The sequence below is a fragment of the Dromiciops gliroides genome, chromosome 5 (assembly GCF_019393635.1).
Source record: "Dromiciops gliroides isolate mDroGli1 chromosome 5, mDroGli1.pri, whole genome shotgun sequence".
NCBI classification, from domain to species: domain Eukaryota; kingdom Metazoa; phylum Chordata; class Mammalia; order Microbiotheria; family Microbiotheriidae; genus Dromiciops; species Dromiciops gliroides.
In genome coordinates this window covers 40,244,833-40,262,127 of record NC_057865.1, presented here as the reverse complement: position 1 = coordinate 40,262,127, position 17,295 = coordinate 40,244,833, and the positions used below count along the sequence as shown (strand labels likewise).

The 17,295-nt window shown below is 40.5% G+C and overlaps 1 protein-coding gene across 5 annotated transcripts in view; it reads right to left on the bottom strand.

Annotated features, from left to right (window-relative positions):
• The window catches only part of ACP3 (acid phosphatase 3), a 50,934-nt gene that overhangs the window by 10,854 nt on the left and 22,785 nt on the right, over positions 1-17,295 (bottom strand). For all 5 annotated transcript variants that reach the window (XM_043968479.1, XM_043968481.1, XM_043968478.1 and 2 more), the window contains exons 5-9: positions 14,747-14,845; positions 12,090-12,182; positions 9,279-9,411; positions 6,846-6,928; positions 5,411-5,514 (exon numbers count right to left, since the gene is read on the bottom strand). In XM_043968479.1, coding sequence (XP_043824414.1) covers positions 5,411-5,514; positions 6,846-6,928; positions 9,279-9,411; positions 12,090-12,182; positions 14,747-14,845 — 512 coding nt within the window. The remainder of the gene's footprint in view (positions 1-5,410; positions 5,515-6,845; positions 6,929-9,278; positions 9,412-12,089; positions 12,183-14,746; positions 14,846-17,295) is intronic.

Here is a 17,295-nt window from a genome sequence, read left to right as displayed (position 1 = left end):
CATGCAGGGAGCAGCGGTAAAACTAGGATTTGAACCTATGACCCTGGCTGTAATTCAGAACTTTCCCCACTCTAGTATATTGCTTTTGTCTCTTGTTCTTATGTCTGAGGTAGAAGAATTTAACTTCTTATGTTGATTTTCCTTTAACCCAAAACAAGCATAACAAAAAAAAAGTTTTTTCTCATGTTTGTGGTCCTTGGTTAACATTTTCCTTCAAGTCATTCTTTTTTTTTTTTCTTTTGTGGGGCAATGAGGGTTATAAATGACTTGCCCAGGGTCACACAGCTAGTAAGTGTCAAGTGTCTGAGCTCGGATTTGAACCCAGGTCCTCCTGAATCCAGGGCCAGTGCTTTATCCACTGGGCTACCTAGCTGCCCCCCCCCCCCGTCATTGCTTTTTAGTAGAAAAATGTTCCCTGTCCCTGGTTTTACCATTTATTCAGGGTATGGGAAGGGGAAAGGGAGGCAGCATGTCCCTGGAGAGTGGGAGTAAGGAGCAGAATGGGAAGGACGCTGAGACTGAGTCTTCAGTAGGCCGCAGTGAAGGGAAGGCCTTCTTGAATTCTCACTCCTAGTCTAAACTGGACACTCTGATTGCTCAGACCACCTCTAGTCCAACCCCTGATTTTAGAGATGAGGAACCTGATGCATAGAGGGGGGAAGAGAGTTGTCCAAGGTTCCATGACTGGGATTTGAAACCAAGCCTTCTCATGGAAAAATCCAATGTTCTTTCCAGTGCGTCCGTATGTAGAATGCCGTGTCACCATAACCCCCCATGTTGATGTAATCCAGTTCAACATTTATTAGTCCCCTGCTGTGTGAGATGTGCTTGAGTATTATCAGGCATCTCTGGGAATTTCACAGGCTTATAGAAATGGAAGGAGCCTCAGTGATTATAATAACTAATAACACCTAACATTTTTTTTTTTTAGTGAGGCAAATGGGGTTAAGTGACTTGCCCAGGGTCACACAGCTAGTAAGTGTTATGTGTCTGAGGCCGGATTTGAACTCAGGTCCTCCTGACTCCAGGGCCGGTGCTCTTATCCACTGTGCCACCTAGCTTCCCCAACACCTAACATTTATGGAGTTCCTACTATGTGCCAGGATTTGTACTAAATGCTTTACAATTATTATCTCATTTCATTCTTACAAGAGCCCTGGGAGGTAGGGGCTGTTATTCCCATTTTACAGATAATAATAATAGCTAGCATTTATATAGCATATACTATGTGCCATGCATTATGCTAAGCACTTTACAAATATTATCCCATTTGATCCTCACAACATCCCTGAGGGGCAGGTGCTATTATTATCCCTACTTTATGGATGAGGAAGCTGAGGCAAATAGAGGTTAAGGGACTTGCCCAGGATCACACAACCAGCAAATGTCTGAGTTCGGATTTGAACTCAGGTCTTCTGACTCCAAACCCAGTGCTTTATTTACTATACCACCTAGCCGAAGGGTCAGACTAGTTTGAGGAAAAGAGAATTGGCTTATGCCCATTAATTTTTTTTTGTTTGTTTTGTTTGTTTGTTTTTTGTGGGGCAGTGGTGGTTAAGTGACTTGCCCAGGGCCACACAGCCAGTAAGTATCAAGTGTCTGAGGCTGGATTTGAACTCAGGTCCTCCTGAATTCAGGGCCGGTGCTTTATCCACTGCGCCACCTAGCTGCCCCCTAATTTTTCTGAACCATTAGAAAACCAAAACAAAACATAACAAATACTAATAGTCCTGCAAAACAAATCCCCACATTGGCTATTTTCAAAAATGCATGTTGCATCTTACATTTTAAGTTCATTATCTCTCTGGCAGGAGGTGGGTGGGATGTTACCTCTTCAGTCCGACCCTTTCATTTTCCCTATGGAAAAATCGTGGCCTAAAGAGGTCAGACCACTTGAGAGACAGTGCTCTTTTTCTCTTTCAGCATATTGCCTCCTTTTCTATCAGACTTTTGTCTCTCACTCAGATAGAGTTTTCTTTTAGGATATTCAGAGGGAGCAGGATATTTAGGGATCAGAGAAGATGCTCATCTTTTGGGGAATGGCTGAACAAGTTGTAGTACATGAAGATAATGGAATATCACTGTGGTTTACGAAACACTGAATATTACAAATACGGAGAAGCATGGAAAGACTTCCATGAACTGATGCAGAGTGAAGTCAACAGAGCCAAGAAAATGATAAACACAGTGACTACAACAATGTAAGTGGAAAACACAACAATGATAAAAGAACTGAAAAGGAATGTTGTAAAATTACAAAGAAAAAGCATGACCCCAAAGAAGAGGTAGGAAAAGATATCTCCCCTCACTCATTTTTAGAGGTGAAGGTCCCCTGGTGTGTAACGCTGCATATGTTTTCAGACTTTTTTGATGTAGTGCTCAGTTTTGCTGTTTTTTCTCTTCTTTTTAATTTTTCTTTAAAAATATTCTTTGTTATATGGGATAGCTTTTAAGGTCGGGAGGAAGAGGGGTTCTGGGAAACATGTAAATGACATTAAAAAAATTTCAATAGGAATTTATTTTTGAAGAGATTTCCGGGGCCAGCTCTACATACTGAGTTATGTGCCAGTTTTGTACCGAATTGTATTTGCCTAGGGTTGCCATTGACTTTGTGACCTTATCACATGACTTCTCTGTCAAATGGGGTAGAAGATATTAAAGGTCCCTTCAGGTCCTAAGATTCTTTGATTTCATTGATAGTGTTTTATGCCTATTTATTTCTCATCCCATCTGGAAGAGTGCTTTACCCATGGTAGTTGAATAATTAATATTGATTAATTGATTTCTTGAACACTGGTGGGTACCATCCTTCCTGGATTGTTACTGACTGGCTACCTGCTTGATCAGGAGCAGGGGAACATCAAGGCTGGAGATGAGCTCCCTCCCTGGCCACCAGGTCCTCTTCACCCCAGTGGAAAATACCTAGTCAGAAGCACGTAGCTATGGTAGTATTATGAGAATGCTCAGGAATAAGGTGCTTCTTATTGCCCAGATACTTTTAGGGTTGACAAGGCAGATGTCTCACACAAATGACCTAACTTCCTTCTTTATGAAATGAGTTGGTTCTTCTTCTCTTTCTCGTCTTCCATCAATCCTATCTGTTATCCTTGGATCTCAGGAGATATCAAACCCCTGACTACATGACTGAATGTCTTTAGTATTGCTAAATGCACTGCCCCTTTTCTTCCATGATGAAGCCTAGCACCCTCCTGAGTGAGAGGCAGCTCCTGGAATGATCTTGGTGTCACTAGTGGGTTCAAGGTGCAGTTGGCAAAGCCTGAGAATGGCATCATAGCATCTCAGAAACCACTTGATCTTATATCCACTGGACTATCTCCTTTCTATGACATGTTTGACAAATGATTACCCAGCCAATGATTTGAAGGCTTCCAGTGAGGACAAACCAATCATCTCCCATGGTAGCATATTCTACTCTTGGACAGTTCTGTTATTATATTAAGAAAAAATATGCTTCTATTTACCCCTTGTTTCTAGTTCTGCTCTCAAGATCCAAACAGAATAAATTGAATCCTTCTACATGGCCATCCTTAAAATACTTGATATGTTTGGTCTCCAGACTCTTTTTTGATGCCCAGTCTCCAAATGCATCACGGCTGCATCAGCATCCTATTTTTTCTCCTATAATCTATAATCTGTAATCAGTCTGGTTGTTAATATGTTTCCTAGATGCCTAGAACTGAACACAGTACTGATTCCTAGTCACATGGGGTCTGACTAAGGCATAGGGTAACAGTGGAGGGTCAGACTAGTTTGAAGAAAGGGGAATTGGTTTGTATCTATTAATTTTTTTGAACAATTAAAAAAGTCTCCAAATAAAACTCCCATATATGCACAGTCCAGCAAAACAAATTCCCACATTGCCTATTTGCAAAAGTGTATGTTATAACATCCAGAATTATAAGTGCATTATCTCTCTGGCACGTTTTATCTTCAGTCTTCTGGACATGTGATTTATCATTTCTTTGATCAGAGTTCTAAAGTATTGTCTTTTGCTGTGTTGTTGTCTATCCGTTGTTCTCCTAGTTCTCCACACTTCACTCTGCCTTTCTTCCTCCAAAACTTTTTATTTTGTCATTTCTTATGGCACAATAGTATTCAAGTTACATTCCAATATTCCATACCACAGTTTCTTTAGCCAGTCCCTAATAGGGGACACTTCCTTAGTTTCCTGTTTTTGGACACTACAAAAAGAGTTGCTGAAAATATTCTTCTTTCTTTGATCTCTTTAGGCTATAAATCCAGTAGTGTTATAACCGAGTTAAAGAGCATGTTTGAATAGTACAGTAACTTTTTGGACACAGTTGAAATTTACTTTCCAAAATCATTGGACCAGTTCACAACTCCATCAATAGTGTATCAATATGCCTGTTTTCCTTTGGCTCTTCCAACTCTTGTTGTTTTCCTGTTTTGCAACTTTGCCAATCTGATGGATGCATAATAGAACTTCAGAGTTGCTTTAATTTTCATTTTTCTAATTATTAGTGATTTGGAGCATTTTTTTCACATGTTGTTGCCAGCTTGGATTTCTTCTTTTGAAAACTTCCTCTTCATATCCTTTGGCCATTTATTTATTTGGGAATGGCTCTTAGTCTTATGAATTTGAATCAGTTTCTTATATATTTTTGATATGAGATCTCTATCAGAAAAATTTTCTGCAAATACTTCCCCTCCAATTATAGGTTTCCTTTCCAATTTTTTCTGTGTTAGATTTGTGCAAAAAGTTTTCATTTATTTAATGAAAACTATTCACTTTATCATTTGTCACCCTCTCTATTGCTTCTCTAGGCATGAACTCTTTCCCGATTTTCTAGTTTTTCCAAGTGAGTTCTTGTGAAAGAGTGAGCCTATCAGTTTTCCAAGGTTTTTTCCAGCCCAACATTATATTCATCTCTGATTATCATCTTTGTTCCATTCTTTCTTCCCAAATGGTTAATGGGATCAAGTCATCATTTTCTAGATCACTACATAGGAGTGCTTTAAGAATCATGGCTGGTGGAAGCCATGGTTTCATACAGACTCCTCTTTTTGTTTTATACAGTATGTATGGAAATTCTCTCTCTCTCTCTCTCTCTCTCTCTCTCTGGCTTTTAAGTTCAGAACAAAAACAAAAAAAAATTTTAAAGGGTATGTATGGGCTAGTATGCCATTTTTTTCTTCTATAATCTTAGGTTACCATTGATTTTAGAAAATTATATATATATGTATGTGTATATATATGCATACATATATACACATATTCCAATTACATATAAAAATATTTAACATTCTTTTTTAAAATTTTGAGTTCTAAATTCTCTTCCTCCTTTCCTTCCCCCCCTCCTCCTTGAGAAGGCAAGCAATTTGCTATACATCATGATTTTGACTTTGAAAAGGATTCAGAAATACTCACCCATTTTCAAGGTACAGTTCCATTATGTTGCAGGCAGCATAAGGGGGGAATTTTCCATTAAAAACATCAAGTGCTGTCTGCAGGGCAGTAATAGTAGTGTCATGCTGAAAATAAGAAAAGAGACTTTCCAGGCTTACCTGTGATTTACCCTTTTTCATTAGCTTAATGAACAGTCATAAAGATTTGGGGCACCCATTGAAAGAGTAATGACAAAAATTTTGAATCATTTTGTGTCACCTGAGGCACGAATTTGGAGATAAAATTTCTTGAGAAATTTGGGGATAAAATTCCATGAGAATTAGAGAGGGTTACATACATAACTATGAAAGAGAAGAAGTATATTTCAGAGTGCTTAGAAGTTATCAGTTTGGCTTCATACGCTGCTGGGATTTAGGACAATATCCTATTTACTTTTTGAATGAACAAATGGAGAAACAGAGTGGGTGAGTGACCTAGTAAAGATCACACAGAAAAGTAGATTACATATTATAACCCCAAAGACCTAGTTTTATATTCCTGTGCTCACTGTCTTGTCATAACCTGATATTACCCCTTTCCCTGACTCCTTTTGGTCCATTGATTTCATTAGTATAGGGAACTCTGGGTGTGGAATCTCCCTCTACTCTTACAAATCTGGTAGCTCATCTTAGAAAGTTGCCTGGGTTACTTGAGAAGAAAAATGACTTTTCCATAATCGCACAATGTAAGAGATGGGACTTAAACCTAGGTCATCCTGACATCAAGGTCAGTCAGTCAGTCCTCTAGCTGCCATGTCTTTTCTCTCCATCCTAGGAAATGTTTTTGTAGCTACTTTTCTGCTTACGTGTTGTTTTCCTCTAACAGGAAAATGCATTTTTGCCTTTCTGTGCTCAGGGCCTGGACAAGTCAAGTTGATAAATATTTTAAAGTGCCTTCTATGTGGCAGATACACACTGCAGATTACAAAGGAAGGCAAAAAAGTTCCTGCTTTTTAGCCTCTCATGGTCTAAAAGGGGAGATAACGTACAAATAGCTGTTCAAACAAGACATGTGTATACATACACACACACGTACATATATAAACTAAATTGGAGGCAGTCAACAGAGGGAAGGTATTAGTATTAAGGGGAATTGGGAAAGGCTTCCAGTAGCGAAGGTGGGATTTTAGCTAACACTTGAAGCAAGTCAGCAGAGTGCTTGACACATAGGAGGTGATTAATTGTTGAAATGCTGAGTGAAATGAATGAATATTTCAGACTTTCTTTCACTAATAAACCAAAGCTCATAAAGTGTTGACAGAGCTTAAACAGTTTCAATCCCATTAGGGACGTCCATATAGTTAGACATCTGTACAGTCCATGCCTTTGGACTTTGCTTGCTATGGAAATGTTTCTATTAAGTTGTCTTCCTTTGTATCTTATTTTTGCTACCACTCAGAGAAAACCAACATACTTACCCCAGAATAGATGATGAGTTTTTTCTCACTAGATTGACTAGCTACATTCTTGAAATGATCGACAATGTTTTTCACCAGCACACCTTAAGGAAGAATTACAAAATGATGGGGATGAATCAAACACCTGGTTAGAGCTGAACACAGTTCACAGTTAGGTTATTGTGTGATGTCTCAAGTGGGAGGGGAAAGAGTTGTTTTAAAATCCAAATGAGGAGACTGTAGAAATGGAGACATCGTAAGAGGTTTTTAGGAGTTAGGTTTTTAGGGAGTGTTTTCAACGCCATTTTTTTTTCTGAAGCAAAGGCTTACAAAATGGGATGCTAGGTGTCTATCTGCCCATATCTCTCCGTACTTTATTCCTTTTTTCCATATTTGCATTTATTCATATTCTAAGAGCAGCCCTAGGGAATAAGCTGCTCTGGGATTCGGATGTAATGTAGACTTTTCAGATGATTTTTCAGGTCTTAGTTACTCCTCCTTACTGTAATTCTTATTATTCTCATGGTCCTTAATGGCATGGTAGAAAGAAGAAGGAAGAGCTCTTGGTTTGGGTTCTGATGCTATGACTACTTCACCAGGGTTCCTTGGGTAAGTGGTGGATTCTTGGGGCTATAGTTTTCTCTTCTGAAGAAGGAAGAATTTGGCCTAAGTGACCTCTAAGGTCCTTTCTGGGTCTGCAGGTTAGGGATTCTCATACCCAGGGGTATTAGAAATGGTTAATTTTGCAGGTTAAACTTAAAAGTGTGTCATGGCGTTTTGTTTTTGAGAGCCAGTTGTTAAACATCTGCCAGCAGTTACCACTGCAAATATGCCACCTAGCAGGAAAGCTCAATGTCACTGTGGGTAGAGTCTGGGTCTTAGAATCAGGAAGCCTTGAGTCAAATGCAGCTTCAGATACAAACTAGCTGTGTGATCCTGGGTAAGTCACTGTTTGCCTCAGTTTTCTCAACTATAAAATCGGAATAGTAATAGCACCTAACCTTATAGAGTTGTTGGGATGATCAGATGACAAAATACTTGTAAAGTGCTTAGTAGTCCAGGGCCTGGCACATAGTAGGTGCTTAATAAATGTTTATTCCCTCTTCCCCTCCCCAATATCCATCCAGTAGGAGAACACAGTGATCTAGCTCCTGTGTGAAAAGTTAGGTACCTCTTAGTCCTTTCCTCACCTGCGTCCCTGTGAGGAACTCTGTGTATTGTCAGCACAACTGTTGTTTTCAGGACCTGGTTTTTGGAGGGACAAGCACAGATACAAAAGGAAGCTACCCAAGCCATCACAGGCACTAGAAAGACTGACGGTGCCCGTCCCGAAGAGCTCTCACCCGACTTCCCCACTTCTCCCTCTGTCTGAGACAATGAACTCCACAGGCGCCGTGAGGAGCCAGTGGGGACTGCCAGCCCACAGTGCTGGCTCCTCTTTATTGGGATGTGGGGCTTACAGGCAGTCTCCGAATGAGAGGCAGAGGCTGGGGATGAATACAGTGGATTCCTGCATTGTATTCGATGTCCTCTAGAGTAATGAGTATATCTGCTGTGCTGCAATATGTCCCGAGGTTATAATTTATTGAATATCTATGTAGCAAAAATATCTGATGTCATAATAATGATAACTGACATTTCTGTGGCACTTTAAGGCTGCCAAGTACTCTGTGTACATTATTGCACAATCCTGCGAGGGGAGCCATCTAAATATTATTAGCCCCATTTTTACCCATGATTGTCAACTACTCTCATTTACCCAAATCTAAAACTATTGAACTTATCATCGGGATTGGACCAGGCAAATTCTCATTATTGTCAGGCTCTTTCCCAGAGTTTCTAGAGCAGCAGGCCACTTAAGTCAGTTTTCCCTGGAAAATGTGCAAAAAGTAAAAGTCATTCTGTAAACTACCAAGTCAATATTCAAGTGCCCTGTGGCTTAGTGCAATCTTGCTTACCTAGAACAGATGCTGAATTCATTGTTCAGAATTCTGGGATGATTGCAGTTTACAAGAGCATGACTAGGCTACATAAATAATAAAGCCTTATCTAATCTTACATATGTATACACACATACACACACACATATATAGGAGTGTATATGTGCATATGTATGTGTATATTCCATACACATACATATATATTGTTGATGATTCATTTTTTTCAGTCATGTCCAACTCTTTGTGACCCTATTTGGAGTTTTCTTGAGAAAGATACTGGACTGGTTTGCCATTTCTTTCTCCAGCTCATTTTACAGGTGAGGAATCTGAGGCAAACAGGGTTGAGTGACTTGCCCAGGGTCACACAGCTAGTAAGTGTCTGAAACTGGATTTGAACTCAGGTATTCCTTACTCCAGGCCTGGCACTCTACCCACTGTGCCACCTAACTGCCCTTGTATATTTATATGCATATGCATATACGTGTGTTTATATGTCTGTGTTTTAGCAACATACCTCCCTGAAGTCGAGCTTTCTCTTTCTGCTTATGTATTGCAAAGGTTGACAAAAGAGATAATCTAGACAGCTCTTCCAGCTTTGCCATGGTGTCTGCAGTGGCCCAGGGGGGTAGAGTAAAATTGTGAGTTCTCTGCAATGAAGTAGAAAACAGAAAATGAGTAGAGTTTTTTTTTTCCCCTTCTGGCTGGCCTGCTTTTTTGTTGTTGATCTATTTTCCCCTATCATATCAGAAATACTGCTTTGTTCAGACCTCATTGATCCTGGTGTACAAAATATAAGAAATGGGCTCTTTCTAGAAACAGTTCACCTTCTGATAAGCAGCTGTAAAAATCACACAATGAGTCACATCCTGTGGTTGATTTCTCTCCCCCTTTTTGTGTGACTAGGGCTTCTTACTTAAAAATTCTCAGTGGCAAATGGAAATTTTATATACAATGAAGTAGGGAATATTAGGACAAGAAACTACCCAACCTGGAGGAGGTTTATGAACCTCCTTCTGCATTTAATAGGAAAGCCAAATGTGTTGGCAGAGAAATTCCACTTGAAGAATATGAATTAAATGGCTTCAAAAATACCCAAAGCACTTTTGTGGCCCAAAAGGTGAGAAGGTAAAGGGAAGATACTTTGGCAATCTTCAAAAAAGCTTTTTGAAGCCTTTGGCAATATGTCCTTAAAAGGTTTCTTAAAATGAGTCCAGCTGGTTGCCAAGGGAAAAAGCTTCAGCCTCTAAAGTAAAGCAGGCAGAGACCCCATGCTAGAATTAGCTTCCAGTCGGAGAAGACAGACAGTTCCCCAAAAAGCAAAAGCACAATTGAATCGGTAAAAGTGGAGACTGAAACACAGTGAAAAGCAAAGACCTGCAACGCAATGTAAAAGAGACAGGTGAGAGATGGCCCAGCTATGTCCCCATGTGGCTTAATGGCCCCAGGAAAATGGAAATTAACAAGAAGATCTCCGTAGGGGTGGAGGAAATATAAGGAAAGTGATGGGAAAATAGGACAAATGAAAGTCTTCAACCTTTCCATGGGAGATTCTTTTACAGAAATAAGTGCTTGGATATATTTGGTGAAGCCAATGATAGTGATAAACAGAAATAGAAACTTAACACATCTGAGCCAATCAACTCCACCTAAGGAAGACAAACTGTCATTTGTTACAAGGGCAATAACCATGGTACCAATTTATGCTCCCAGATTATAGGATCTAGATCTGGGGACTTCAGTCAATCAATCAATCAATGAATATTTATTAAACATCAGGCACTATGCTAAGCACTGAGGATACAAAAAAAAGGCATAAGACAGTCCTTGCCTTCAAGGAGCTCACAAGCTAAAGGGGGACCAATATATACAAAGCAAACTATATACAGGATAAATTGGGAATAATCAACAGAGGGAAGGCACTGGAATTAGACGATCTAGTCTCACCTCCTCATTTTACAGATAAGGAGACTGAGGCCCCTGAGAGATCATGTAGCTTCTCCAGGGCTATTCCAGTAAGTAGGTACCAGAGCAGGAATTTGAACCCCAGGCTCTCTGACATCAAGCCTAGGGGCAATTCTTTTACCCCATCCCAGCTAGTGGTATTCCACACTTGTGATAATTTCTAAGTAAGAAGCAGTGATGAATAGTGGAGGGCAACATTTACCCAGGAGACTTTTCTTTTTTTGTTTTTGTTTTTGTTTGTTTTTCTGTGGAGCAATGAGGGTTAAGTGACTTGCCCAGGGTCACACAGCTAGTATCAAGTGTCTGAGGCTAGATTTGAACTTAGGTTCTCCTGACTCCAGAGCCAGTGCTCTAATCCACCGCACCATCAAGCTGCCCCCTCAAGAGACTTTTCAAAGATGTTTTCCAATTATAATGAATGTGTGTAAGCCTTCAGCCACAGCTTACCCATCATACCTCCTTTCAGACTGGACTCTCTCTCTAACTTGGTTTTGTAGAATCTCTAGCTTCCTTCAAAGTTTCTACACATATGTAGAAGCCTTTTCTGATCCCTCTAGAGCCAGTGACCCTTCTTCAAAATTACCTTGAATATATTTTGTATATATGTATAGGTTCTTTCCCCCAATAGATTGTAAGTTCCTCGAGGGAGGGACTTTTATTTTTATCTTTACATCTCCAGTACTTAGCACATTGCCTGACAAATAGGAAGAGTTTAAGAAATGCTCACTGATTGTCTCATTCATTAAATGAGCCTGATGGAAAACAGGCACTCATGTTATTATTCCTCCTCTCTTAGCTAAGAGAGAGAACACAGTGACTCAGAAATGATACACAAAAAGGCCGATGGGAATTCCCCCCAAATGAAGAAAATACCATCTTGAAAAACCAGTAATAATTTGTTGAATTACAATGAGTATTTGACCTTCATAGGAAAATATTTGGTGAGGCTCTTTGCTGAGAAGTCAATGCTGATACACATTGACTATATTTCTTGTTTCTTTATATCTATAAAATTCAAGTAATTTTTTCTCCAGGAGAAAGGCATTTCTTTTTAAATTAAAACACATACCAGGATCCCAGTATTCCCGAGTGAGTAAAAAATTACTAAGTGGCCAAAGATGGACAGAAAGCAATTTTGCCTGCAATTTTCTAAAGGATGAGAATATTAATAACAAGAGAAAAAAGGAAAGATGGGAGGATTTTCAAAGTTAATAATAAAAGGAGTCCTAAATGATGTTCTACTGTTAAAGGAAGTAAGAGTAATTCATCTAGAAAGGGAAAAGTGGAGACTGTATTTTAGAAGTCTAAGAAGGCGTACTTCAGAGAGTCAGACTGCAGGAAGTTAGTCTTTTTTTTCTTTTACCTCACAAAATAAAGGATCATAGATTTTAGTCCAGATTCCACTAAGGTCCTTGATGTGGAGTCCTGAAAGCTCTGGCAGAGTACTTATAAAATCCTGAAAAACATACAAATTGACAGAAAGAAATATGATGGTGAATTAGTTCCTTGCCAGGGAAGTACATTGGGTGATACTGACTTTGATAACTTTAATAAGATGAACCTAGAGAATTTCGCAGACAAGGTTGATTTTTGTAGCACAACAAAGTAGGTGTGCCTGCTGTAGTGGACAGAATGGTGGTCTCTGAATCAGGAAAACCTGGGTTCAAATCCTGCCTCAACTATTTATTAGCCATCTGAACTTGGGTCAAGCCATTTAATCTTGAAGTCCTGGGACCATGGGCTTTATAAGGAGAAGGGATCTTTGGGATCTTCTTCTAGTCCAACTACCTCATTTTGTGGCCCAGAGAGGTTGTGACTTGCCTAAGGTCGCACAGCTAGTTAGTAAAAATAATAATAATAACTGACTTTGAGGTTTATGAAGATCTTTATAAATGTATACAGTCTCATTTGGTCCTCACAGCCACCCTGAGAGGTGGGTGCTATTACTATCTCCACTTTATAGGTGAGGATACTGAGGCCTAAAGAGGTTAAGTGACTTGCCCAGGGTCACCCAGCTATTAAGTATGAGAGACTGGATTCAAACCAGGTCTTTCTGACTTTAGGTCAAGTGTTCTTTCCACTAAGCAACACTGCCTCCAAAGTAGCTGAGCCAGGCTTCAAAGCCACTTCATTTGCTTCCAAATCCTACGCTCTTTCCACTATACCAGGAGATACTGCAAGCAACCAGCCAGGAACTCTCTACTGGCACAGAGGAGGGAATTCCCATACTGGGAGTTACCTGTGTGGATGATCTCACAGTTTCTTTGCTTTTGGAACACTTCAAGTAAAAATGCAAAAATGTGTCTAGGGGAAAGCTGGTTCTTCCTCTTTGGCCTGTGTTACTGTTGGGTTTTTTGCAGTGCTAGAGGTATGGCGATTCCATGTTTGTTGTTGTTGTTTGTCTTTCATTCTCAGAGAGGACCATGACATGACGGTGGTTTGTATAACATGGGTTGGTGTACCCTGGGTCATCTTTAGTCCAGAATGAGAAAAAATCATTCCAGACACTGGGATGCCCAAAGGACAAAGAATCAGTCTTGATCCACTATCCAAGAGTGTGGGTTTTCTTATAGAAAATTATCACTCTAATACTGAGGGAAGGGAACAGAGGTGTGGCTGTTCTCATCTCAGAGGAGAACAGAATCAACTATGGCTTCCGAGGACAGTGAACGAGGGCAGAAGGGCAGAAACAGTGAGAGACAGGGAAGGGAGGGGCAGTGCTGTGGGAGCCTCAGCTCATGACCAAGAATCTTGAGTCAAACTTGGGAAAGTAGCATGGGGGGGGGGAATAGAAGGACAACATGGGTGTGTATTTTGTGTCTTATAAAGGAGAGAAGATGGGATAAGTGTGATCACATAATCCTGTGACTGGAATATAGAATCTTCGTTGTGGGTTTTTTTTGGGGGGTGGGGGGTGGGGCTGTGAGAGTTAAGTGACTTGCCCAGAGTCACACAGCCAGTAAGTGTCAAGTGTTTGAGTCTGGATTTGAACTCAGGTCCTCCTGAATCCAGGGCTGGTACTTTGCCCACTGTGCCACCTAGCTGTTCCCTGGAATATAGAATCTTTATCCAAGAAGTTGGCTTATTGAACTTTCCCCACAACCTGAACACAGGCTATCAAATTCATAGAGCTGAAAGATAATAATATTTATCTACTATAATATGATAGATAATATATTTATCATATAGATATCAAATAGACTATGTAGATAATATGCTTTATCTACAAAGGTAATAACATCTGCCCACTGTCCTCAATAAGGACTATGTCTTGGATTGTATTTTCTAGATCAAAGCTTCTCAAACTGTGGGTCGTGACCCCATATAGGGGCATGTGACTGAATGTGGGGGGGTCATGAAAAATTTGACAACAGTAAAAGGTTATGTATACCTATCTTATATACCTATATACCTGGGGTTGTATAAAAATTTCTTGGACGAAAGGGGTCGTGAGTGGGAAAAGTTTAAGAAGCCCTGCTCTAGATGAGATATATTTATATAGAATCATGTGCATATCTTTTTTTTTTTAAAAAACCACTCTTCTTCTTCTTCTTCTTCTTCTTTTTTTTTTTTTTGGTGAGGCAATTGGGGTTAAGTGACTTACCCAGGGTCACACAGCTAGTAAGTGTTAAGTGTCTGAGACCGGATTTGAACTCAGGTCCTCCTGAATCCAGGGCCGGTGGTCTATTCACTGCACCACCTAGCTGCCCCTGCATATCTTAATAATGACATCAGACAGATATTTATAGATCACCTTAAAGTTTTCAAAGCTCTTTAGGAGAATTGTCTCCTTTGCAAACCACTGCAGGTCCATTTTTAAGAAAGCAGATTAGGTTTGGGGATGCAGTCTATGGTTGTGTCATGGTATCAAGCTAGCTGGCAAGTTGTTTTAAGTCCCAAATGCTCACAGTCAAACCCGAAAGGTTGGGGTAGGGAGGGCCCTTTCTTATTACCAACCTGAGCCCATTATACAATAACATATAGAATAGTAATACCAAGTTCTGTTTTTTTTTTTTTAACCTTGTATGGAGACACCAAATTTTGATATTCCTTTGACATCAAAGTTTCTTCCTGAAGCTTTTCAAGTCGAGGGCATTTTATATCAGGAAGATACAGCAACTAAAAGAACAAGAACAAAAAAATACATTAGACGGAAATATTGGGACAAATTCCATTTCTAATTGATAATATTACATAGAAATATTAGAAAAGGTATAGTCACATTTCAAACTTTGGTTAGGGAAACTGACATGAAGAAAGAACCTTAAAATTTAATTGAATGGAACTTTTGAAATTAGATTTTTTTTTTTTAAAAAGGGATTAATATATTTGAGAGTCTTAAATAGGGAGATGGGGAGAGAATAAGGCCCAACCATATCTCATTCTTTTCAGGAAGAGATGACAGGCCTGTGATGAAAGACTGTCACTTCCTATTTCTTTAACTGAAATGTGACATAAAGCACTTTATCTCCTTCTCCCCTCTCATTTCCAACATAGCCAGTCTCTCCCACCCCCATATTTCAACAGAGCTCAGAAGTAATGGTATATGGCCCCTAGGTGGCGCCATAGTACAGAGTGCCAGGCCCAGAGTCAGGAAGACTCAATTTCCTGAGTTCAAATCTGGCCTCAGACACTAGTTTTGTGACTCAGGGCAAATCACTTATCCCCGTTTGCCTCAGTTTCCTCATCTGTAAAATGAGCTGGAGAAGGAAATGGCAAAGCCCTCTAGGATCTCTGCCAAGAAGGCCCCAAATGGGGTCATAAAGAGTCGGACATGACTGAAAACCACTGAACAACAGCAGTGACGCAGTACAAAGAACACTCATCTGGGTTCAAATCCCATCTCTGATATTTACCCTGATGTGACTTTGGGCAAGTCATTCAGCATCAGTAGCCCTCAGTGTCCTCCTCTGTGAAATGGAAGGGGTGGCCTAGATGACCTCTGAGGACCCCTTTCCTGCTCCTGATGTAGGAGCCTATGATCAGAAACCTTAAAAGAGGTTAACCAGGGGCGGCTAGGTGGCGCAGTGGATAGAGCACCGGCCCTGGATTCAGGAGGACCTGAGTTCAAATCCGGCCTCAGACACTTAACACTTACTAGCTGTGTGACCCTGGGCAAGTCACTTAACCCCAATTGCCTCACCAAAAAAAAAAAAAAAAAAAAAAAGAGGTTAACTAGTTGGTCCTCTCCTCTTTGGTCCAGACTTAACGCTTCCCTGGCAAATCATGGCTGGATGACTGAGCCGTGATGATAGATGAAAAGCACTTTTTGGAGAGTAATTGTTAGATGCTTCCCAGCTAATGGTATCTATGTCCTATGTGTCAGCCCCAAGTTATTTTCTGTCTGTTGCTTGGACATGTGCTGGAGCCAGACCTGCAGTTCCAAGGAATGAAACATTACTTTCTCCAGTGTGGCAGCTCCGCAGTAACACGTGGATGCTTTTCTCATAGGATTTTGGGATGGGATATTTCTTAATAGAGACAGAGGAGATTTTAGTTCCCGGAAATTCGGAGACTTCTATTCTCTTAATAACGTAAGTGCTTTCTCTCAAGCCCATCAATCACGATTTGCGGTAACAGCTTTGTGGCTACCAAAAGAGAAAAGTTTAAAGGTTTACAGCTCATTTGTACTCTGGTTCATTCTGTTATCACCTCTGTTTTGAAGATTTCCTGTATTGAAGTCTTTATCTGCAGTCCCGATTGCACTTCCATAACTTAGTTCTGTAAGTCTAGGCACTCCAAAACCTTAGCACTGGGATCAGAGAATCATAGAATTTCACAGTTGGGAGAGACCTCTAGGTCAGCCTGTTCCCAAAAGGGCCTTTACAGACTTGGGTGGAGGCTAGAACTGAGGCTCCACTTCGCTCCTGGGGTCAGAGCCATTGCTTGCTTCTGTGCCTGCTCCTTGTTCAGTACACAGCTGAGGGACCCCAACTGCTCCTTACCACCCCATTCCTAGGGGCAGGTCAACTCCTCAGTCTGCATCTGTGATTTGGAATGAGGTAATAAGAAACAGAGCTGCCAGTTGGCACCTGTTCCTCTTGCCTGAACAAAGTCAGGCACCTCCTTGTGGGTTTGGGACTTCTGCTGGGGCACAGTGATGGACAGACAGACCCTCATTCAGAACTAGCACTGAAGTCTCACCAAAGTGTTCTCCTCGCCAGACTCTGTCCCTGATGTCCAAAGATCTCACTGCCTGTCTCCCTAATGATGACCTGGCCTGGGAACATGACTTATAGTGACTTTTTCCATCAGATTTCCCAATCTGGACCTGGTCTGGGCATTTTTTAGGTCTGTATGGAGTTCTGGTGGAGAGCTCAGCTGTGCTTCTTCAGGCTTCTCCCCTACGTTGACTGTTCTGGTCTGGTATAATTTAAACAAGAGCACTCTGCCCAAATGATCTCTTACCATAGTTCCTGAAATTCTACTATTTAGAGCTTCAGTTGGATTAGGAAATCCTCTCCCCTCCCTTCCCATCTCTCTGCAAATACTTTTAGAAAGGCTAAGGCAATATCAGCCATTCACAACCAAGTGTGAATTAGTTAAACCCAATCACTTCCTTCCTAATA